Source organism: Petaurus breviceps, unplaced genomic scaffold (assembly GCF_028583685.1).
Source record: "Petaurus breviceps papuanus isolate PSGF00001 unplaced genomic scaffold, PetGlider_PUasm1.0 90459, whole genome shotgun sequence".
Taxonomy (NCBI): domain Eukaryota; kingdom Metazoa; phylum Chordata; class Mammalia; order Diprotodontia; family Petauridae; genus Petaurus; species Petaurus breviceps.
Genome location: NW_027187259.1, coordinates 2576430 through 2599642, shown reverse-complemented (window position 1 = coordinate 2599642; position 23213 = coordinate 2576430). Strand labels below are relative to the sequence as shown.

The window sequence follows — 23213 nt, the reverse complement described above, 5'->3', positions numbered from 1 at the left end:
TTCCCATTTTGTATCTTTTGTTTTCCCATCATCTTCATTTTCCATTATATTTCTTTTTTCTTCCCAGAGAGCCATCTTTCTAATAAAAAATAAAAAACAGGGAGAAAAAAGTTCAGCAAAACTAACCAACATTTTCAGCAAGTGCACCATGAGTGTTCCGCACTCAGAGGCGGCCTCTACCTTTACAGAGGAATGGGCAAAGCTGCCTTTTCATACCTCTTCTTTGGGATCCAGCTTGGTCATTATCATTTCTAGTCATTCAGCCCTGTCTTCTTTCTTAAAGGGAAGGATAACAACTTTGCATTCTCATTGTTTGGTAACTATACTTGGAGAATTTATATTAATATTATGAAAAATAGTAAATATATCTCACTTTATTATTTAATGGATTTAGTTATGTTGTAAGTAAATTCATATCCTTTGACATATAGTAAAATGTAGTGTGTCTATAAGATGGAATATCTTGATCCAGGTATGAGACTTGTGGTCTAAGGGCTGCATAGTATCTTATACATATTAATATTTACATTAAACAAAAAGGACCAAGACATTTAAGGTTCAAAACAACACTATACAGTCTATGAAAGCATTGCTGGGTCCCCAGAGAGAGCACCTTGTACTATCATGTTTATTTGATGTTGGTATGCGCTAGAAAGAGATGTATTAAAAAAAAATAACATGTTATGCATAGTTACCAAATTACCATCGTGCTCAGTCAGTGTCAAAACATCTGATGTTTCAGTTGGCTCTAGCGCATGTATTTCATTCCGCGTGGTTTTCTGAGGCTACAAACATTAACTTTTCCTGGAGCCTTTACTCCATTGACGACTTTTCTCCTAAGTTTGGGTTCTCCTTTATTCCTAAAAATGGCAAGGCTTTGTGAAGACAAAATACTTATACTCATCAAATTTCTTTTTACATTTCTCATGAATTTTGTGATAATTCACATAGCCTCCTTGTATGATAGTTAGGGTATGTGTTATTCCCATTTTTAAAGAAACTGAGCCTGAGTGGAAGACTCCAAGACTGATTCTACTTGTAATAGAGGTGGGACTCACTTTTGTATCTCATGACCATATCAAACCTTATTAGGAAACCAAGAGGCAGTTGGAAAATGGTCTTTCAAATCTAGACAAGCCATGCAGCTGCAAAATAGGATTATATTTTATTTGAGAATAACAAGAGAAATTTATTTTTAATCTTATTCCACAGCTTGAAATTTGTTAGTGGAAGTAGAGATGGAACTGCAAAAATCTGGCAATATCAGCAACAGGAATGGAAAAACATTGTGCTTGACATGGCAACTAAAGCAACAGGGTAAGACCCAAGTTTGGTTATATTGATGTGGCATAGTGTCATTGAAAATGGCTAGGGGAAACTGTACCAGATCGCAAACTGCATTATAAAGTAGTAATCATCCAAACATTTTGGGGCTAAGAAATAGAGTGCAGGATCAGCAGAATAGATTAGGTACACAGTAGTAAATGGTCCTTGTAATCTAGTGTTTGATAAACCTGAAGACTCAAGCTTTTTTGCCAAGGACAAGAACTCATTTGACAAAAACTGGTAAACAGTATGGCAGGAACTAGTTCTAGACCAACATCTTATACCATATACCAAAATAAGGACAAAATGAGTAGATGGTTTAGACATAAAGGGTAATACCATAAATAAATTAAGAGAGCAGGAAATAATTTACCTGTCAGATCTATGGATAAGGAAAGAATTTATGAACAAACGAGATAGAGAGCATTATAAGATGTAAAATGGATAACTTTGATTATATCAACTTAAAAAGGGTTTGCAAAAATAAAACCAAAGCAGCCAAGATTAGAAGGAAAGCAGAAAGCTAGGGAAAAAATTTACAGCAGGTGTCTCTGATAAAGGCCTCATTTCTCAAATATATAGAGGACTGAGTGAAATTTTAAAAAACTACAAGTCATTACCCAATTGATAAATGGTCAAAGGATATGGACAGGCAGTTTTCAGACCAAAAAAAAAATATCAAAGCTGTCTATAGCCATATGAAAAAATGTCTAAATCGCTATAGATTATAGAAGTACAAATTAAAACAACTTTGAGATGCCACCATACACCTATCAGATTGGCTAATATTGACAGAAAATGACAAATGTTGGAGGGGATGGGGGAAAATTTTGACACTAATACACTGTTGGTGGAGTAGTGAACTGATCTGGCCATTGTGGAGAGCAATTTGGAACTATGCCCAAAGAGCCTATTTGTATAAAAATATTTCTAGCAACTCTTTTTGTGGTGGCTAAGAATTGGAAATTGAGGTGATGCCTATCATTTGGGGAATGACTGAACAAGCTGTGGTATATGGTCATGGAATATTATTATGCTATAAAAAATGACAAGCAGGATGATTTCAGAAAAACTTGGAAAGACTTAAATGAAGTGAGCAAAATGAACGTGTAAAGTGAAGTGAGCAAAACTGTGAGAACATTGTACACTGGGACAGCAGTGTTGTACGATGACCAACTGTGAAGGACTTAGGATACAAAATGCTATCTATATCCAGAGAAAGAACTATGGAGGCTGAATGTAGATTGAAGCAGACTATTTTTTACTTCCTTTTTTTTTTCTTGCGGTTTTTTCTTTTGTTTGTTTTTTTTTTTGGTTTGTGTCTTTTTTCCCAACATAACTAATATGGAAATATGTTTCTCATGATTCACACGTATAACCTGTGTCAAATTGTTTACCATCAAAGGGAGTGGAGGAAGGGAGAGAGAAAATATGGAACTCAAAATTTTAAAAAGTGAGTGTTAAAAAAAAAAGAAACCAAGAAAATAAGTTAGATAAGTAACACCAAGAAATAGTTTACCTTATTTTTGTTTTAGTTGAAATTAAGTTGGAATGAGGTTGGAAATCCTTTCAGTTTATTGTAGGTGGCACACAGCTTTTTTGGTTGAGTGAACATTGTCATCTAGTAATTCCTGTTTTGCTCTTGTCCATCAAACATACTCCCAATGGTGGACCATAGCTGATTGATATGCAAGTTATATTCTACTGTGATGCCTACCGTGTTTCCCCGATAATAAGACCTATCCCGAAAATAAGCCCTCCCCTTACTGTGTAAGATTCCTCTAAAATAAGCCCTCCCCCAAAAATAAGCCCTCTGGTGGTTTTCTGTCCAAAAAAATAATAAGACAGTGTCTTATTATCGGGGAAACACAGTATGCTCTTTCTTGGTATTTCTCCCTAAGATTTTGCCTTGCTTTACTGAGGCCTTAGCATTCGTTTTTCCCTCTTGTTTCTCTGAAGTTTCTTTTTGGTTCCTAGCTGCCTTGTAGTTGTCACTATTGGATGTCATTGTTAAAATGTTAAAAACATTTAACTATTTGACAAGGTAGGTTCTTCTGCTTCGTGATGTTAGTAGCCTCATTCAACTTACCACCTTCTCATTTAATGAGTATGCTCTCTATTTCATCACCTGACTCACCGATAGTAATATTTAATAATTACCTCTTTGTGACTGTAATTCCCCCTTGATTGGCATTTTGGATGTGACCCCAAAGCCATTTCCATACCTATTAACCAAATTGTGCCATAATCACAAAGCTGTTGTGTGTTAGATAAAGTCAGAAATCTTACTGAATTTCAAATGTACTGTATTTCAGTTGTTGAGCCCTCTCCTGTCCCCTTCATTTGTAATGCCTCACATTTTATAGAAGGAAACGAAATGGGATGGGGACAGAATTTCTTATTCATATATGCTAGTAGTCAACATAGCTTTGTTTTGTGCTTTTCGAGGCATTTGAAAAGGAAATAATGACTTGGTTATTAGATTACCTTTTTAAGTTAGGGGTATATATTTTCCCATTTTTTGTAATTAGGTATTCTCTAACCATCATGGGTTTTCAAAAAATAAAGCTTCCTAAACTCTTGTCATGCTTTGTGAATTTAGATTTTCTTTTGATAAGTTTGCAGGGTTATGAATATTTTATTATTTTACTTTCAGATTTTGTGATAACATTTTATTCTGACATGACATTTCCCGAGAAACCAACACAATCCCCTACCCATGCAGATGTGCATGTGCACGGGCGCATACACACACACAACACATTCCTCTAAAATTTAGTTTATTAACAGAGAGAGGTTTTTAACTTTGATAGTATAGTATCAACATTGACCTTTGTATTTGACTAGACTTTGTTTATTTGCAGTGTTGACTTTATTTACATTGCTGTAATAATTTTTATCTGTTTTCTTCTCTCTTATCACTTCATTAACTTCTTCCCATGTTATTCTGAATTCTTCATATTTGTCATCCCTTTGCATTTGTATACCACAACTTGGCCAGCTACTTATCCATTCTTCTGTACATATTTTGTTATCGGAGATTGTTCTTGCTATGAACATTTTTGATAGTCTTATTTGAATTCTCTGAATTTGAAAAGGATATTAACCATTTCTTAGCTTACGTAATTCTAGATTGTATTCCAGAACAGTTGAACAAATTCATAGCTCCATCAGAATGGACTTAGTGTGCTTGCCTTCCCATAGGTCTTCTGTCATAAGGGTGCCCGTATCTTAGCATCATTGCCAACTGTCTTCATTATTTTGTTCAGGCATAACTTATCAAATGAAGATAAAGTGACTAAGCTAAAGGTGACTATGGTGGCTTGGGACCGATATGATACCACCGTTATTACAGCAGCAAACAATTTCCTCTTAAAAGTGTGGAATTCCAGCACGGGGCAGCTTCTTCATAATCTAATTGTGAGTATTGTCCTTTTGGAGCGGTTGAATATTCACTTGATTTGAGCTTTTGTTTAATATCATCCTTCCTTCAGATGTTCGTATGTCAAGGTCCAAGTGGCTGAATGGGAGAAGCGAAGAGATGAGGAGAGGAGCCTGACCATGGCAATAAGATGACGATATTAAAGTCTAACACATTCTGTTGTATTAAAAGCAGAGTATCGATGTCTGCCCCTGACTAAGAAATCTTGTACTCTTTTTCCCAAAGCACCTGCAGAAATCTTCTTGCATATAAATAACACCTTACCAAGAAACTTGTTTGCAAATACAAGTAGTTGCCTCACTTTTTAAGTGAAAAAATAAAGGAAACTATGCTCCCAAACTTTGCATAATAGGGTTTTCCATTAAATTACAAATTGATCTTGCAACTTAAAGTATTTTGAAGTCCCTTTTGCCTGCTATGAAATATTGCCCTTTCCTACTTTTTGCCTCTAGACAAACCTCTTCTTTTTCCCCCAGTGTACTTTATTTATTCTTTATGCATTTATCATCTGTCCCTCCCACTTGCCCCTACCTGTTTGAACAGTTTTAAAAATTTAAGAATCTCATGACAAATATTTATAGTTCAGCAAAACAAATCCCCAAATTTGGCTTTATCCAAAAATGAATCTTAAGTACATCACCTTTCTGGGAGATGGTGGGAGGCATATTTTAGTCCTTCACTTCTTATTCCTCTGACACCATGGTTTATGATTGTATTTATCAGAATTCCGCAGTCTGAAAAAGTAGTCTTTCCTTATAGTGGAATTATTTTATAAATTATGCTAGTTCTACTCTCTTTATTCTGCATCAGTTCATAGAGATCTTCCTAGTTTCCTCTGAAAGTGTTCATTTCATCATTTCTTAAGGTTTATATTCCATTGCAATTATGCATTATAATTTGGTTGGCCACCCTACAATAATTGGGCTTCTCCTAGTTTTCAGCTTTTCACTATTATAAAAAGAAGTGTCATCAATATATTTGTACATATGGATCCTTTTCCTTTTTTCTTTGCTCCCTTTGAGGTATGAGCCTGCTAATGCTGTGGTCAGAGGTTGTGGACAGTTGAGGCACTTAGTGAGCATAATTCCAAATTGCTTTCCAGAATAAGTGGACTGTTGCAGCTCTCCCAATGGTGCATTAGTGTGCCGGTTTGCACATAGCCCTTCCAGTGTTTATTATTTTCCCCCTTTGTCATCTTTGCCAGTTTGTGACAAGTGTCAGGTAGACCTAATAAGTTGCTTTATTATGCGTTTCTCTAGTTAATTTGATTTGAAACATTTTTTCATATGGTTGTTAATAGCTTGGATTTCTTCCTTTGAAAACTGCCCGTTCACATCTTTTGACTCAGATGGATAACATTTTTCACAAATGTTGCCCATAGCTATGGTTTGTCATGTAGGCAGATTATATTATAATGCACTCAATGGTATATCCAAATTCTTTTGTCAGTTTATTTTATCATTGTAATGCTTTTCTAAAACTAGAAGAACTAGATATGCTTTTTCTGTGTCAGCTTAAGTGAAATGGCATGGTACATCTGTTTACCACTAAAGTCCATGATCCTTTGCGGGGAAGGGTCATAAAGGTGCTTTTGAAAATTCAGGGATATTTCCGACTTAGATTTGGGGGAGCTTGTTGAAGCAGGTAGAATTGAAAGGTAAGTGCTTTTCTGGTAAGGCTCAATTGACTGACCTTTCCACCTTTATTCTCCTCCCAATGGATGTGTGTGAAGCATCACCAGTAATTATCCTAATTTGATCAAATTCTAGAGAAGCCAGTTCTGTTTGTAAAATTAGGACTCCATGTACATGTAGTATATTACATCTACACTTAATAACTGCACTCCAGGATTATCTGAAAGAAGAACTGTGTGAATCTGAAAGTGTTACGGAAAAATGCTCTGTTCCTGTTATTGCACTACACAGTTGGCTAAAATAACATTATTGGGCTGCTGCAGTTTTACAAGCTCGTGGTTATAGGGAGAAGGTACTTTGGTTGCCCTGGCGTTTTCCTTCGGGGCCACCTGTGACAATGTTTCCTTGGACCAGAAAAGGAATAGTCAAATATTGTATTGTAGTGATATTCACTGAATCCAGTTTTCTTAGTTTTTGGTGAAAACGTGCAGCTGCTTTTGTGAAGTGTGGATGAAAGAAACTAAGGTTTTGTCTGTGTGGCCACGGTCACTAAAAGACCTTTGTTCAGTTTTCTTTGGCCCTGTAAATAGCAAAGCTGGGAGATATCAGCTCCACTGTTCAAAGACTTATCTTCGTGAGCTGTGGTTATGTTGGATTATCTGATCTCTTAAATTCCATTTGATATTCTTGGTTCTAAAGATGCTCCTCAAAAATTGTTGCACAAGGGCTCCGTACCTTTTACTTGGGCGTCAAAGTAAAGTGAGTGCTTGTATATTGCTCACTTGCCATTGCCAGTTACATTCACCAGACATACTAAGAATGAACCTCTTCCTGGGCTTTTGGTGGAGGACAAAAAGCAAATGATAATGTTTCTCTTTAAACTCTGTTTGTACCATAGGGACACGATGATGAAGTGTTTGTTCTGGAAGCGCATCCGTTTGACCAAAGGATCATGCTTTCTGCAGGTCATGATGGGAACATTTTTATTTGGGACCTTGACCGAGGAACCAAAATTCGAAATTACTTCAACATGGTGAGAGAAACTTGCATTGCCTGAAATAAAATTTGGGTTTTAAATCACATCAGTACTGGTTTCTCTTATCATGAGTATAATAAAAAGGTTATGGAAGATGACTTGGTAATAATAAGGTGTACTCATTTCCAGATGACCTATGGGCATTTTCAAGTAAATAAAAAATAAAAAAACCTAAAAGCATTTAGTTGCTTTTTTGTATGATTGTAAAGATAATTTTTTTAAACTGCCTCTGGGGAAATAAACATTTTATTCATTGTATATTTATAATATGTTTAATTATGTTTCTTAGACATATTCTTTTCAGAATCCCTCAATTTCTACCTTTAGAATATTTTTTTAAAATACTGAGTCAGATATTTCTGCCTTTCTCTGAAAATGTATGCACATTTGACCAGAAAAAAAGAAGGGGTAATATTGAAAGTAAAAACCAGCTGGTAGCCCATGTGTCCCTTTTGATCCAGGCACCTTCATGAGAAGAGGAAGAGAGAGACATTCCTATGCCCCTGTGCTGAATTTATCAGAGGGCATGAGCAGGAATTGTACAGGATGGGGCCACTTAAGGGATGGGTTTGGATCTTAGTCCTTCGAGGGATTTTTCAAGTCATTGAGATACATTGGAGCATAAAGAAAAGATAGATATCTATGGGGGTTTTTTTTTGTTTATTTGTTTGTTTTACTTTTTGGAGAGGGGAAGATAGAGCAGTTGGGGTTAAGTGACTTGCCCAAGGTCACACAGCTAGTTTTTGTGTTAAGTGTCTGAGGTTGGATTTGAACTCAGGTCCTGCTGACTCCAGGGCCAGTGCTCTATTCACTGTGCCACCTAGCTGCCCCAAAAGATAGATATTTAGCAGGTAATAAATGTTGACTGAGAAGTTCTGTTTGGTATTTTGTGATTTACTTAAAAAGAAACCTTTCCCCCCAAGTAAACCATGATGTTATTAGCGAACTGTGTAAGCCATGGACTGATTAGCATGATTTCCTCTTCAATGGGTAACTGGAAATAACTCTGGGAAGAAGTTGAGAGTGATCATTCTCTCTTTGTGTCGATCAGTTGCACTTGGAAAAAACCTTTGGACGTGGCAGTGCAGGCTAGTTTTAAAGTGATCATGAGATCATTCCTTTTTAGTTGTCACATCTTTGTGCCAAATGAAATCAGTAGGGTTTTCAGAGCTTTTCTTTCTTTGTGGCCACCTATTCATCTAAGTCTAAAGTGGAACTTTTAGAAACCCCAGATGGAATTCCTCTTCTGACATTCTGACACCAGACAAGCCTGCTTGTGATAAATAGCATAGGTCTGCTGATAATAACCAGTTCATAGGAGGTTTGTATTTTGAATAAAATGTGGGGAATTTTTAAACATTTCAGTTTAATAAAATACTTTATGACTTGAAAGATTTTTGGCTATATCTAGAAGCAAAGAACCTGGTTTTGAAATCCAGCTCTGACACTTGGCTAACAATGTGTGACCACAGGCAAGGAATAACCCTGAGTTTCAGGGATTTTATAGGCAAAGACACTGGATTTGGAATTAGAATACCCGACTTTGAATCTGGGCTTGATTGTTTGCTACCTATATCCATCTGGGCCACAGGAGTGGCTGGGCTTCCAGGTTTCTCATCTTTAAAATGAAGCCATTGTACTTTACTTAAAACCATACCCAAATTGGTAGCTGTAGAGCATGTTGGATTGCTGAGGAATCTGAAACCATATTAATAAAGGGATATTCAAAACCGATTTATAGCACAGTGGACCTGGAGTCAGGAAGACCTGAGTTCAAATATTAGCCTCAGGCACTTACTAACTTTGAGACCACTTAACCTTTGCCTCAGTTTCCTCATCTGAAATATAGGGATCATAATAGCACCTACCTCCCAGGTGGTTATGACGATCAAATGAGATAATAATTGTAATGCATTTAGCACAATTGCCTGTCACATAGTAAGGGTCATATAGATATTTGCTGTTTGTTGTTGTTATCATTGTAAAATTCATTTCAGATTACTTTTCTTTGTTTCAGATTGAGGGCCAAGGCCATGGTGCTGTGTTTGATTGCAAGTTTTCACCAGATGGGCAACATTTTGCCTGTACAGATTCTCATGGACATTTGCTGCTGTTTGGTTTTGGATGCAATAGAGACTATGAAAAGGTTGGGGTTTTTTCTTCTCATTTTGGGCCTGGGAATATTTTTGAGTTTACTTAATGCTTTTGTTTTTCAGATGACCCTTTTTGGATTCCAGGTAGTAATTGTGAGTTGGTTATAATATACAAAATGAAGAAGTTGCCCCAATACTAAACTGTAGGGACAGTGTATTCATAAAAATGTGTGTGAAAATTCTTGTGCTGAGGTAACAAGAATCTAATGTGTCTCCGTCCCTGTCCACCCATCCCCCTGAGCACACAATAATGGTGCTATTTTGACTGAATTTTCACTTTGGAGGAAAACAAGCTGGTGACTTTGAAGGTATTCATCATTATTTCTTTTACCTGTTAGTGAACCTGTTAGTTGAATCTACCTGGGTTTGAATTCTGGCTCTGCCACTTGAGAAAGTCACTTCAACTCTGAGTAGCCTAATTTCCTCATAGAAGTTATATAGTCTAACCTCCTACCCTATGCAGTAAACCCTTTTTATTTTTATTTTTTTTTGGTTTGTTTTTGTTTTGTTCTTTTTTTGCTTTTTGGAGGGCAGTTGGGGTTAAGTGACTTGCCCAAGGTCACAGGCTAGTTTTTGTGTTAAGTGTCTTGACGCCGAATTTGAATCCAGGTCCTCTTGACTTGGCTGCTGCTCTGGTAAACCCTTTTATAATTAATATTCCCCAATAGTTGGTTATCCAAGTATTCTTTGAACACTTTTGAGTATCTGGGAATTTACTACTTTGTGAGGCTATCTATTCCATTGGTGAAAAGTTCTTCCTTATATGGAGCTTGATTCTGGCCCTCTCTAATTTATATCCCTTGATCTGAATCATTCTGTATCAATAAGAAGGAAGCATCCATTGTCTAGATCAGTGGTGTCAAACTCAGAAACAGGGGCCACTTAATGCTAACAGTTTTAACATTATCTGTGTTGTATCAGATATTCATGTACTTTATTAAATATATTCCAATTACCTTTTCATCTGGTTCTGCTGCACTCTGATGCTAGTGTTTGACACCCCTGGACTAGTTCATGAAAGAAAGGACAGTAGAAAAAACACTAGATAGGAAGACATTGAGAATACAGGGACAAAAGTCAAAACAGTACTGACCCTCAGGGAGCTTAAATTCTACTGGGGTAAAAAAGGTGCATCCGTATAAGTAAATGCAAAACGTGTACAAAGGAAACAAGCACACGATGCTAAATGCTTTAAAAATACTGTCTCCTTTGTTGCTCATAACAAACCTGGGAGGCAGGTGCTGTTATGATCCTCATTTAACAGATGAGGAAACTGAAGCAAATAAAGGTTCAGTGACTGGCCCAAGGTTTCATGGCTAGTAAGTATCTGAGGCTGGATTTGAATTAGGGTCTCCCTGACTCCAGATCAGCACTCTATACACTGTCCCACTTAGCTAGTTGTAGAATTTTATTATTGCTGCCAAACACTACATTCTAGTGTTTGGTACGAAAAGGAAATATTGAAGTGACTCATCCTGTCTTTCAAAAGTAGCCTTAAAAGAAGATAGAAACTAATCTTAGTAATTTCAAATGATCAGAGTTTTATTAAGTAGAATCTTCATTTCCCCTTCACTGTTATTTGAATTTGAAATTTGTGTATTTGAAAATATGCCGCTCTTTACTCAATTATTGAAACATTCTTTCTGATCAGAGAGAAATGAAGATATATACACACATCAATCACATGTGCTCATTTTAGTACTTCATTTTGTTACTTTTCTTTTTCAACCACAGATTTTAAAAATCACTGCAAAAGGGTCTGCTTTATTACATTTTGTGTGTGCTGTATTTCTGGTTTTTGTTATCTACTCCATAGTTTTGATTAATCATAAAGTAATTGGAGGGGTTGGGTACTAATGAGTAGGGGGGACCTGATAAGGCTTTGTGTAGGCATGTCAGTGGAATTGAGCTGGGGAGGTAGGAATTCCAAGATGGGGAGGCAAGGAGGAAGAATATTCTAAAAGAGGAATAATCGCATGTGTGAAGGCATGGAGGGTAGTTAGTGGAAGATTGCTTATGTGAAATGAGCCTGGAAATGAAAGCTGGGGGAACCAGTTTTTGAAGGAATTAGTTTCTCTTTTATTCCTCTGGTACTAGGGAGCCATGGAAACTTTTTAAGCAGGAAAGTCAGCCAGTCAGGTCTGTACATTAAGAATATCCACTTGGGAGCAGCTAGGTGGCGCAGTGAGTAGAGCACCGGCCCTGGAGTCAGGAGGACCTGAGTTCAAATCTGGCCTCAGACACTTAACACTTACTAGTCGTGTGACTTTGGGCAAGTCACTTAACCCCAGTTGCCCTCCAAAAAGGAAAAAACAAAAAGAATATCCATTTGACAACTGTATGGATGATAGTCTCCCAGAGGGAAAGACTAGAGACAGAGACGCTGATTGAGAAATAAGAGGTAATTAGAGTCTAAAGTACAATGGTGGCTACATGAATAGAAAAAAGGGGACAGGTTGGAGAGATTTTTTTGAGTTTGAGTTGACAAGATGTGGCAGCTGTTTTGAGGCAGGGTTGGGGAACCACCGACCTCAAGGCCACATGTGGCCCTCTAGGTCCTCAAGTGTAGCCCTTTGACTTAATCCAAACTTGCACAGAACAATGAGGCCACAGGTTCCACACACTTGGTCTAAGGGAAGGCTTGAGATAATTCTGAGGTTACACACTGAGGTGATCAGAGACACGGTGATACCCTTGACAGAAAGAAGGGAAGTTAGAGTATTGTGATTAATAATGAATAATAGATTGAGATGTCTGTGGGACTGGAGATGGTCATCTGCAGTGAGATGATAATTAAACCCATAGAAACTGACAAATTGACCCAAAGAGAGAAGAAAAGGAGACCAGGGCAGAATCCTGAGGTACAGATGCCTATCCAGGGGTGGGGTACAATTGGTAATGCAGAAAGAAGGCCTAGAAGAATGGGTCAGGTGAGGCAGATAAGAGAACCAGGAAAGGGGGGAGGAGGCTTCATGGCTAATAGTTTCAGATGCTGTAAAGAGGTCTGAGAAAAGGCCATGAGTTTATGAATTAAGTTGTTGGAGATGGGGGTTTCTTTTACATTTTAAGTCAGAAGCAAGATTGCAAGGGGTTGTAGGAATTCAGAAAATATAGGCATCGAGTTAACAGTTTTTTGTAGAAGTTTGTCTGTGGTTGTTTGAGGATGGCAGACTGAAAGGGAAGTTACAACCTTTCATCTTCCTTTCTTCATATTCGATGTGAAGGGACAAGTCCAGTTGTACTTGATGATCTTAACAGTCCCTTCCAGGTCTAAATCCTGTGATCTTTTTTTTTTTTTTAAAGCAATTGGGGTTAAGTAACTTGCTCAAGGTTACAAGGCCAGTTATTTCTGGGTGAGGTGCTAAGTATCTGAGCCAGGATTTGATCCCAGGTCATCCCGACTCTGGGGCTGGTGCTCTTACTCACTGAGCCACCTGGCTGCCCCTTAAATCCTGTGATCTTTTGAGTGAAGAACCATTATTCACTCAATATTACAACTCTACAAATGTTTGAGGAGGGCAAAATGTCCTAGCATCTCCCTCTGTCCCTCTTGGCTTAACATCGCTAGTCCCTGGTGGCTTGTGGGTCCCTCTCTTTCTGGATTGCTCTCTGATTTGTGTCCCCCCTTTTAAAGATGGCCCCAGAACTGGACATATTCCTACAGATGCTCCTCTTTGCACACAAAAGAGTTTTAGATAAAGCTATGCCCTAGTTTGTGGAAAATCAGTACTCAGAGACAGTTACACTCGGAATCTGGAACGTGTGTCAAGTTGCACGATGTTTTGTTTTAAAAATTAATACTAACATATTTTACTGAGACTTATCACTCTATTACAGAATCATTGATAGTTCATTTATTCTTATTAAGTATTTAAATATAGAAAAAAGTAAAAATGTAAAATCCTAGAATAATCTTAATGCTCGGTATGGTTTTATTTTACCACTCTAAGGATTTGGGAAAGAGGTGGTGCAAATACGGTCTTAGGCATGATCCCAAAATCTCTGGGAAATTTTCTTGATCTCCTCATTCTGTCAGTGGTCAGGCCTAGCCTTTCCATTAGCCAACTTTCCCAATGTTGCTGTTTCTCCTTGGTTCCTCCCTCGCACCTTTGCCCTGCACGACCAGTCCTTTGCCAGATCTTGCCATTTCTCATAGCTGTCCCCTTCTCTCAACTTGCAGAGTCAGCACCTTACCCCAGGTAATCCTCTGCCTGTGTTCTTATAGTAGTCTTCTAATTGGTTTCCTGGCCTCGTATATCCAACCTCCTCCATATATCTGTTAAAGTGATTTTCCTCAAATGCAAGTGTGATTTGCTACCCAGTAAACTCCCATGGCTCCTTTCTCCTTCTAGAATCAAATATGAGTTCCTTTGTTTCTCGTAAGGCCCTTCAGTGGTTTCAACAAACTGCATTTCCAACCTTATTAGACATTCATTGCTCTCCTTCCTGTATTTTCCAATGTAGCCAAAATAGAGGTCTGGCTGTTTCTCATCCATAACATCTCATCTATAGCATCCATGTTTGAGCCTGATGTCTTGTAGGCCTGGAATGTACTCGCACTTCATGTCTGCCTCTTAGAATCTCGTGTTTGCTTGAAAGCCCTGCTCAGGTGGCGTTTTTTCCATGAAGTCTCTCCTAGCTCCCTCCCCACTTCTAGTTTCCCATCTTCCCCGTTTCTTTTTTGTTGAATTGCTTCTTGCCTCTCACAAGAAAACATTAGCTCCTTGAAGGCAAGGATTGTTTGATTTTTGGCTTTTTATCAATGCTTAGTACAGTACCTTTTTATATATAATAGGCCCTTAATAAATACTTGTTGATTGATTGGCCAGGGCAGAGGTGGGGAGCCTGTGGCCACCAGGTCACATGTGGTTCTCAAGTGCGACCCTTTGATTGAATCCAAACTTCAGAGAACAAATCCTTTTATTAAGAGGATTTGGTCTGTGAAGTTTGGATTCAAAGGGTCACACTTGAGGACCTAGAGGGTCACATGTGGTCTCCAGGCTGCAGGTTTCCCACCTTTTTTTCCCCGGTGCTGAAAATGGAAAAGATGCTTAGTTTGGAATACATAAGAGTTCAAAGAATGTGCTAAAGTGGTGATATATAATGTATTGTTATATTAATTGCTCAATAATCTCTTATCAAGATTCCAGATCAGATGTTCTTCCATACGGATTATCGACCCCTCATTCGAGATGCTAACAACTATGTATTGGATGAACAGACTCAACAAGCCCCTCATTTGATGGCTCCCCCATTTTTGGTGGATATGGATGGCAACCCCCATCCTCCCGAATTCCAAAGGCTGGTACCAGGACGGGAACATTGTAAGGATCAACACCTTATACCCCAACTAGGGTACATTGCTGATGGTATGTTAATTCCTAGATTGTATTTGAAATCCCCCGTCAGTGTTAATGGTGTGGAGTTGTTACTGATCTCCCCCCAATACATTATTGGCATGCTTTACCTTAGCAGAGGAACCTAGTGTGTGGGAGTGGGGGACCCAGCACAGGTAGGGAAATATAATGGGTTTCTGACTTAAGAACCTTGACCAAAGACTTCTGCTGCCCCCTGCAGCATTGATTTCCAAACATAGTTCAAAATGTTGGCTATGATCAACAAAGCTCTTGTATCATTTCATGGGTTTATCTTTCCATTAGCCAGACTTCATTACATAAATTATTTATAGCATTTATAAAAGTTTGTGAAGATGTTCTGATTTCTTCTTCACAACAACCCTGGCAAGTAGGTGCTATTGTCCCCATTTTATAGATGAGAAAACTGAGGTGGGCAGTGGTTAACTTTCCCAGAGTCACAGTTAGTGTCTGAGACCCCATAAGAATTTGGGTCATCCTGACTCCAGGTTAAACACTATCCACTGCACCACATGGTTGGAAATTTCAGTTTTCTAGGTCTGTAAATTGTAAGTAGAGAAAAATAATTCCTAATCCTCAATCTAGGAATGACTATTTGTCCTTTGAAGTTGGAAATCTGTCATTTGCTCGTAAAAATAAATTTTCAGATATGTTCCTCTTAATCAATGGAACATTCTTTGGGATGAGAAAAAGGAAGATAATATATCACATTTGCTTGTTCTGAACTTTTCTAATTTCTTGCATTTTTCAATGGTAGATTTTTAAAAATCACTGCCAATATGGATTTTGCTTTATTACATTTTATGTGTGCTATGTTTCTAGTTTTCATTAAGTAATTCACTGTTTTGATTACTCACCTGAAGAGGACTTTTACAAATGGTGGCTTGACCTGAAGTTTTTAAAAATTGTGTCAGTGTTTTCTTTCAGATGAAGTCTAGAATGTAGCTTCTTGAGAGCAAGCAGATTGTTTGATGTTTTTGTCCTTGTGCCCCTATACCTAACACTGTGCCCACATCATTTTAGTGGCTTAATAAATACTTATTGAATGCTTATTTTGATGATGTCATATGTGGGATTTTCTTTTGTCTAAGGTGATGGTGAAGTGATAGAACAGGTGATTGGTCAACAAGCCATTGATCAAGAAGGGCATATTCTTGATGAAATGATCAGGGAACTGCAGAGAGAGCAGGATCTAAGACTGCTTAATGAAGAAGGAAGTTCATTTATTCACATTAATAGACCATATTCTCTTAGTGGAGGTATGTGTTTATTGTTAACATGTTGAATTTTTATACTTTTTGCAGTTTTATTTGACTATATAGGGTTAATTGTGATGGAGGACTTTTGTAAATTTTTTATTTATTTCCAAGTTTTCACTATGTTTGAAGCTATTTTTAAATTATTTACATGGTAGTACCATAGTTTTAGCCTTTTTAAATGTGTGGACAAGAAAAATTAGCATCCCTTTAGATCCCCTATTAGATTATAAGCTCCTGGAGGCCAGGGACTTCCTTTCTTTTTTCTCTTTGTATCCCCAGCATTTAGCAGAGTGGCTGGCACATAAGAGACATTTAATAAATGTTTACTGGCTAAAAAAAGGGCATGAAATGTTTGCCTTTGAAGGTGGCATCAGTAGGATTCTATTCCAGTATTTCCTTTTTGAAAAATTATCCTCAACCTTAATCTCCAGGATTTAAAAAAAACCCTACATTTCACTTGTGTTTTCTCTCCTGTTTTAAGGTGCACTCTTTCAACTTTCGTATTTAAAACCATATTTACAAAAGTTGAACATTGAAGAGCATATAATATCCCTTTGGGGATATATAGAGTCAACTGTTGGATTAATTTTCATTCACTCCTTTATAATGGTTGAAAGTGACAAAATTGCGTTAATGTAGTTATTATGTGTTATATCTTTTCCCTAAACTATGTGAAATGTATTTACGACATAAGTGTTATGTTCTTATCAGTCCTTCCATACATTCAATGTCAGGCATAAGTAGCAAAGTATCATTTTTAAAAAGTTGTGCTTCTTCTTGCTAGAAATGTTGGAAGGCTTAATTTTTTTGTTATACTAGCATAATGGAGATGTCTCATTTAGGCTAATCTAGGTTTCTTGTGGCTAGATAATGAATATAATTTAGGTTGAAGTGATCCATATTTTATTAGGCCCACATCTTGATTTGGGCAGGGAATGTGTACACATTTATTTTATGTGAATCTGGATCAATCTGAGTAGTAGGTGCTAACATTACATATGAGTCCCTTAATTCCCAAGTTAGAAAGTTTGGATTAGGGCAGCTAGGTGGCACATTGAATAGAGCACTGGCCCTGGAGTCAGGAGGACCCGAGTTCAAATCCAGCCTCAGACACTTAACACTTATTAGCTGTGTGACCTTGGGCAAGTCACTTAACCCCAATTGCCCTGCATTCTCCAAAAAAAGCAAAAAAAAAATTAAAATTTGGATTAGATCCTTGTTTTAGTACCTCTTTAATATTTTTATCTAGGAAACATTCTTTATTGTGTTGTTGAACGTTAGTAAAAGATATCAAAGGCAATGATCTCTGTCATCAAATAGTTACTTTTTGTTTTTTTTTTTCTAACCAGAAGTCATGGAGGAATGCCTGATAACTGGTTGAAACTTAGAATCATAGATTTAGAGAGGGTAGAGACCTTTAAAGTCATCAGGTCTGGCCCCTTCATTTTTTGGAGTAAAGATTTGCACTTGCCTAGGCTATAATGGGTTGTATACCTATTAGATAAAAAGATATAGAGGATCTGATTTCTTGTTGTCACTTTTTATTTGTCTTCACACTGCTGGTTATGTGTGCATCAGTCTCTTTTCTCCATTCTTAAACATGGGCAGATATCCATGTCATCATTGACAACATCTTAGAAGCCTACAATTGCATTTTCAGTTCTCTTCTAAAACTGGGAGCTTTTTAGGAAGAGTGTCATCTTTGCCTGTTTTTCAGCTCTGAGAAGTCCAAACATGGACTTTGCTTCTTCCTCAAATATTGGATTCCGACCCAGTGGTCAGATGGAAAGTGTCCGACAGATACATAGTTCTTCTCGAACTGAGAGAGATTTCGGGTCGTGGAGCCGAAGAGCTGTGGTCAATGAACTAAGTCCCAGTATTAGTAGGTGAGTTAGCAGTTGATTTCACCTTTTTTTCAGGTAAGTATAAGTCTCACAGTGTCACATGAGGTGATTCTTATTCCAAATTCTATTAACATTTCATTAGGCATTACTGCTTAATATTTATTTATATACCATTCTACTTAATCATTCTTTGAGCAAGTATTTTGCAAGGAAGTAAGTTCTAGGTACATGACAAGTCTAGCACAAGGAACAGTCTACAGATAATCCCCAAATGTCATCATGGCCAATTCTTTAGCACACCTTTTAATGGTAGATTTCTTTGGTAGAGGTATTGATTGCAGGTGAAATGGCCAGAAGCAGTATTGCATGTATATGTGGAAGAGGGGGCATGGAGAGATGAAGAATCAGGGTGTAGGTGATTAATAATTGGAATCCTTGCCCGTGTGAGTAGAGCAATGATTTTACGTTTACCTCATTCCATGTCTTAGTCCCTTAGCCCTTCCCTGGATCAGGTTTACATACTGGAGTCGTGTCCTGATCTGTCTTACACAGCCCTAATATAACCTCTGACAGCCATACACAACATTCTACATTCATAGTCCAGTGATTCTCTGTTGAGATGAGAGAAAGTAGGTTTCATCATCTCTCCCCAGGGACCAAGAATTGTGATGGCATTTGATCTGAGTTCTGCTTCCTTTTATTAATAATATTGTCAGTTACTAAGCATTCATTAAGCACTTACTCTATGTTAGACACAGTACTGAGCCCTGGGGAAACAAAAAAAAAAAGAAAAAACACAGTCCTTGCCCTCAAGGAGGAGAGAAAACATGGCAACAGCAGTATATACAAGATGTGTGCATAGTTAAGTGAATGAGATATACTGAGTAAAAAGGGGTGATCTCGCTGGGTAGGCACCAGCAGTGTAAGGGACAAGGAAGGGCTCATGCAAAAGGTTAGATTTGAGCTGAGTTTTGAAGGAAACCAGAAATCAGAGATGAGGAGGGAGAGCCAGTGAAAAGACCCAAAGTTGGGAGGTAGAATATTTTGTTTCTTTGAATCATAGAGTTAGTGTATTGCAGTATATTTGATCCTGTAGATAATCAGGAGCTGTTGAAGGTTATTTTTCATTGGGAGAGGGGGTGGTGGTGATATTGTCAGACATGAACTTTAGGAAGACTGCTGTGGTAACTGAGTTGAAGATGGACTGGAGTGGGAAGGGACTTGAGGCAGGGAGACCAGTTAATGAAGGCTGTCCCAACAGTCTAGACTTGAGGGGATGAGGGCCTTAGGGTAGTGGCTATGTGAGTACAGTGAAAGGGATGTATAGAAGAGGTAGAAACAGCAAGACTTAATGACAGTTTTGATACATGGAATAAGTGTAAATGAAGAGAAGAGAATGACACCAAGGTCGTGGGTCTGGATGACCAAGTAGATGGAAGTCCTCTCAGTAGTACTAGGGAAGTTGGAAAGAGGAATGTTTGGGGGGGGGATATCTGAGTTCTGTTTTTGGAGATGTCTGCAGCTAAAGATGTCCAGTAGGCAGATGGCGATGGAAAAACAAAGGTCAGAAGAGAGATATGGGCTGGAAAGAGAGAGATCTCCATAGAGATAATTGAACCCGTAGTTGCTGATGAGATCACTAAACAAGATGATCTAGAGGGAGAAGAGGACCAAGGACACAGTCTTGTTTAAAAACAAAACTAACCAGAGTTATTGGGTGTGACTTAGAGAAAGATCCAGCAATAGTGACATGGAAGCAGTGGTCAAATAGATTGGAGGAGAACCAGGAGATGGCTTGTAACAAAAATAGAAGAGAGATATCCAAGAGAAAATGATGATCAACTATTCAAGGATGCAGAGAAGTCAAGAAGAATGAGGATTGGGGAAAAGACCATTAGATTTGGAAGCTAAGGTCTGAACATGTTTTGCATGACTTTATATATATATATATATAATGGATATGTAATTCTTGCCTTCTCAAAGAATGGGGGAGGCGGTATATGGAGGAAGAGAATTTGGAACTGAAAATAGAAAGAAAATTGAAAAAAAATAACTAAGATTTCATTGGTAACTTTAGAGAGAACTGTTTCCATTGAATAATGAGTAAATGAATAAACCACATTATTGAGGGTTTAGAATGCAGTGAGAAGACAGGAAGTAGAGGTGCCTATTGGAGACAGATTTATTAGGGAGCTTATGTGAGAAAAAGAAGAGAAATCAAGAGCCTGGACTAGCAGAGATGGCTTAATCAAGTGAGCATTTTTAAGAATGTCAAAGATGTGAGCATGTTTGTAGATGGCAAGGTAGAAAGCAGTAGATTGGATGTTATTGAAGAGATTTGGGAAAAGAGAGAGACGGAATGGTGAAGATGACAAGAAGCATTTCTGAAGTGTCTGCTCTATGCCAGGCTTGGTACTAAGTGCTAGGGATACAAATTAAGAAGAAAAAGCCCTGCCTTCAAGAAATTTACATTCTCGGGGAGGGATACTTGCAAACATCTCTGTTGAAACAAGGTACATACAGGTTGGATGCAGGTGGTCCCTGAGAGAAAACACTAACACTAAGAAGTTTGCAACAGATTTCTTTTAGAAGGTGAGATTTTATCTGAGATCGCAAATGAGGCATGGGGGAAAATAAAGAATTGGGAGATGGAATGTCCTGTTCAAGAAACACCAAGGAGTCCAGAGGCACTGGCTCAGAGAGTGCATAGAATGGAGTAAGTTGTCAGAAGACTGGAAAGGTAGGATGAGGCCAGGTTATGAAGAGCTTTAAAAATCCTGCAGAAGACTTTATATTTGATCCTTGGGACAGTAGGGAGCTTTGGAGCTTGTGGAGGAGTGATTTTACAAAAGTTTCTTTCACGACTGAGTGGGGGCGTGGATTAGAGTGAGGGGAGACTAACCAGAAGGCTGTTATAATAGGTCATTTTAGGTGATGAAGGCTTGTGATGGTAGGGTCAGAGGACAGAGGGGCCGTATATGAAAGATGATGCTGAAGTTAAATCAAAGAATGTGGCGAGAGAGTAGATTTAGCAGGTGAGAGAGTAAGGAGTGAAAGGTGACGCCTACGTTGTGATCCTGGAGGACTGAGGGACCTTTAACAAGACTAGGGGAGAAGGGATGGAATGAGATCAAGGATGCATATAAGGGGCTTACCTTGGCAAAGATAAGGACTGTTTCTTCATGTGAGATAGGAGCAGATTCCACATGAGATAGGGTAGGATATTATCTGAGACAGTCAGATGAGGAGGGGAGAAGAGGGAGTTATTGGAAAATAACCTTCTTTCAGGGCCATATGAAGCACAGTTCTCAGCTAGGGGATAGAGGGAGGGTCTGGAGGTTTGTGCAAGCCTTTCTAGAAATGGTTGTCAGGCATATCTAAGAGCCAGAAAATGGAAGGAGCCAAAAAAAGGAAAGGTTTAAGATGAAAGCAGCTTTGTTAACTATGGAGCAAGGATTCCAGAAAGCACAGTGGAATAGTCAGCCATATGTGGAGTGGGACATTTGGGTTGGGGAGAATTGGGAATAAGTGAGTGGGCAGTAGAGTTCAAAATCACTGAGATGGAAAGGATATGAGTAGGGTGAGAGTGCTATTCATTGAAGAATGAGGCCTGACAGCATCCTGAGCCAGAGAGCTGTCCGTTGAAGATGGCAGATGACTAGACTGTTCGTGGGCCTCCTTCGAGGCTTACCATGGCATATTGGGTAATGCTAAGTTGCCTCATTGAAGGCAGCAGGTATAGTTAGAGTTATAGCCTGAGGGATTTTGGAGAGAGAGGAGGCAGAAATGGGGTAAGTCTGCATGGGTCTTATGTGAGAAAGGCCTCTTAGGGCCTGATTTAGGCCCAGGAAACCCGAGGCTTAGATCTGGGCCAATATTGGGTTCCTTGGGAAGTCTCAATAGTGAAGACATCATAGACCTATAGCCTGGTTCCACCTGGCATTTCCTGCGAAATTTCTAAAGTAAAGAGACCACATGCGGGCTCATACAACCTTGTTGAAGTTACTCCTTCCACAGATAATAGCTCTTACCTGAGAAGCAGGTATTCACCATTGATGATATTCTTGGCACATAGTAGTCCCTTGTTGACTCACTGAGTATATAGTACTCCTGGTTCTGCTTTCTTGGATCTGTATCAGTACATACATATCTTGACACATTTCTCCGAATTCATTCTATTGGTTATTTCTTCACAGTATGATAATAATTACATTCCTGTAACACAATTTGGCTAGTCATTCTTTAATTGGTGATCACCTACTCTTTCTGTTTTATTGCGATTACATTAATTGTATTCAACCAAAATTGAATATTTTGGTCCAAAAGGGACCTTTGTTTTTAATTGGTCTCCTTGGAGTATATGCCCAGAAGTGATATCTTGGGTTAGAAAGGTCTAAACAGCTTAAGTGTTTTTTTTCCCTTAAAGTCAAGGTCATACCTATACCCGCCACGCTTGTGTATCTCTCTTCCCACAACTCTTCAAAGATTGTTTCTGTCATTTATTCCTGCTACCAATATGAACATTCATTTTGGTGAATTTGAGTTAATTATTTTGACATTTGACTTGGTTTCATTAGGGTACAGGAGGAGTGCCGAGCTGCAAAAGGTGAAAGAGAAATTAATCTTTATACTTTTGAAAAGAAAAGAAAACCATCTCATGCCATTCAGAGAGTAAGTATTTGTTGATGGTGATTTTTCATATTTAGTATATTTGCCAGTGCTTCAGACACGCTCTTTGGACGTTGGATTTTTTTGTTGTTATTTTGCAGCTTTCTAGGGGGCATTGGGCATAGGGATATTTGTACTGTAGCATTTATCTTACAGTTATAACAGTGCTAATGATTCTTTTTATTTGGCCCTGGTTATAGAGTCGCATTGTACAGTTATGCTCCCATTATTACATTGTATTTATTTCTCAAAATGGCCTTCATACCAGGTTGCCACATTCTGCCAGCATCGTGGCCATTATCTCACTTCATAAATGTCTTTCGAATTGAATTGATTGTAATCATTGGTAAGCCTTGAATTGGAAGTCGTGCACCTTCCTCAATCCTTTTGTAGGAATGGGCAGACCATGAATAGCCAGATGCCTTTGAAAGTTGGCTAGGCTGGAAACCTTGGGATGACTAGAATGGGAGAAGAGC

At 38.3% G+C, this 23213-nt stretch overlaps 1 protein-coding gene across 5 annotated transcripts in view; it reads left to right on the top strand.

Annotated features, from left to right (window-relative positions):
• Nucleotides 1–23213, top strand: part of BRWD3 (bromodomain and WD repeat domain containing 3) — a 133569-nt gene that overhangs the window by 53369 nt on the left and 56987 nt on the right. For 4 of the 5 annotated variants that reach the window (XM_069062555.1, XM_069062554.1, XM_069062552.1 and 1 more), the window contains exons 13-20: nucleotides 1213–1317; nucleotides 4596–4746; nucleotides 7301–7435; nucleotides 9456–9584; nucleotides 14735–14960; nucleotides 16058–16225; nucleotides 17943–18111; nucleotides 22647–22740. In XM_069062555.1, the coding sequence (XP_068918656.1) occupies nucleotides 1213–1317; nucleotides 4596–4746; nucleotides 7301–7435; nucleotides 9456–9584; nucleotides 14735–14960; nucleotides 16058–16225; nucleotides 17943–18111; nucleotides 22647–22740 (1177 nt within the window). The remainder of the gene's footprint in view (nucleotides 1–1212; nucleotides 1318–4595; nucleotides 4747–7300; nucleotides 7436–9455; nucleotides 9585–14734; nucleotides 14961–16057; nucleotides 16226–17942; nucleotides 18112–22646; nucleotides 22741–23213) is intronic. The other variant, XM_069062553.1, reaches the window with a different exon arrangement.